This window comes from Empidonax traillii, unplaced genomic scaffold (genome assembly GCF_003031625.1).
Source record: "Empidonax traillii isolate 1590-97213 ecotype Southwest subspecies unplaced genomic scaffold, ASM303162v1 scaffold1777:size77351, whole genome shotgun sequence".
Lineage (NCBI taxonomy): Eukaryota > Metazoa > Chordata > Aves > Passeriformes > Tyrannidae > Empidonax > Empidonax traillii.
In genome coordinates, this window is record NW_020956970.1 from 76,285 (window position 1) to 77,351 (window position 1,067).

The 1,067-nt window shown below is 60.9% G+C and overlaps 1 protein-coding gene across 1 annotated transcript in view; it reads right to left on the reverse strand.

The window, feature by feature from the left end:
- Positions 1-1,062, reverse strand: part of LOC114070992 (1-phosphatidylinositol 4,5-bisphosphate phosphodiesterase gamma-1-like) — a gene marked incomplete at its 5' end in the record, with an annotated part of 13,613 nt that extends 12,551 nt beyond the window's left edge. Inside the window, 2 exons of the mRNA XM_027908644.1 lie at positions 540-665; positions 880-1,062. Of these exons, the coding sequence (XP_027764445.1) occupies positions 540-665; positions 880-1,062 (309 nt within the window). The remainder of the gene's footprint in view (positions 1-539; positions 666-879) is intronic.
- Positions 1,063-1,067: the final 5 nt, after the last annotated feature.

The following is a 1,067-nucleotide window of genomic DNA, read 5'->3' on the forward strand; positions in this document are numbered from 1 at the left end:
TCAGCAAGGACATGGAGGGGCTGGAGCAGGGGCAGAGAAGAGCAACGAGGCTGGGGAAGGGACTGGAGCACAACTGCCATGAGGAGAGGCTGAGGGAGCTGGGGGGGCTCAGCCTGGAGAGGAGGAGGCTCAGGGGACACCTCAGCACTCTCCAAAACCCCCTGACAGGAGGGGGGAGCTGAGGGGGGTCGGGCTCTGCTCCCAGGAACCAGCAGTAGGACAAGAGGGCTCGGTCTGGAGCTGTGCCAGGGGAGGTTTAGGTTGGATATCAGGAAGGAATTCTTTCCAGAGAGAGGGATCAGCCATTGGAATGGGCTGCCCAGAGAGGGGGTGGATTCTCCACCCCTGGAGGTGTTTAAGGACAGACTGGATGTGGCATCAGTGCCATGGGCTGGGAACCACGGCGAGGTTGGATCCAGGGTTGGACTGGATGATCTCAGAGGTCCTTTCCAACCCTGCTAATTCTGTAATTCTATGATTCTGTGCCCATCCCAACCCCAAACGCCCCTCCCCGGCCTGCAGACCCCGCTCAGCTCCTCCCTTACGTGGTCAATGGGGTCTTCGAGGTAGAGGATCCCGTTCTTGATGGAGTTGCTGATGTCGTTCTCCGAGTAGCTGGCGGTGGAGACCTCCTCGTACAGGTTCCCTTCGACCAGCTTCTTGTGCTGGGGGGTGGGACACGGTGTCCACGTCACACCGAGCTCCCAAACTTCCCACAGGTCCCTTCCCACCACCCCCCTATTCCCCCTGGAACGCTGGGGAGGTGTCTCACAGGGGGATAACCCTCTGGGATCCCAAAGATCTGGGAGAACCCCCAGCCCCTCCCCCAGCCCAGCGCCGCTCGCACCCCACCCATCAGGAGGGATTTTGGGGCGCGACCTTGATCAGGATCTTCTTCTTGAGCTGGGTGGGCGAGGGCAGCTCGTCGGCGTTGATGTCCACGGGCTTGGTGAGGAGCATGTCCCCGAAGACCTTCTTGAAGTGGGAGGCCATGTTCCTCTGCTGGACGATGCTGCAGTGGTCCTCGATGGACAGGATGATGGGGAACCTGGAGGACACCACGGGGC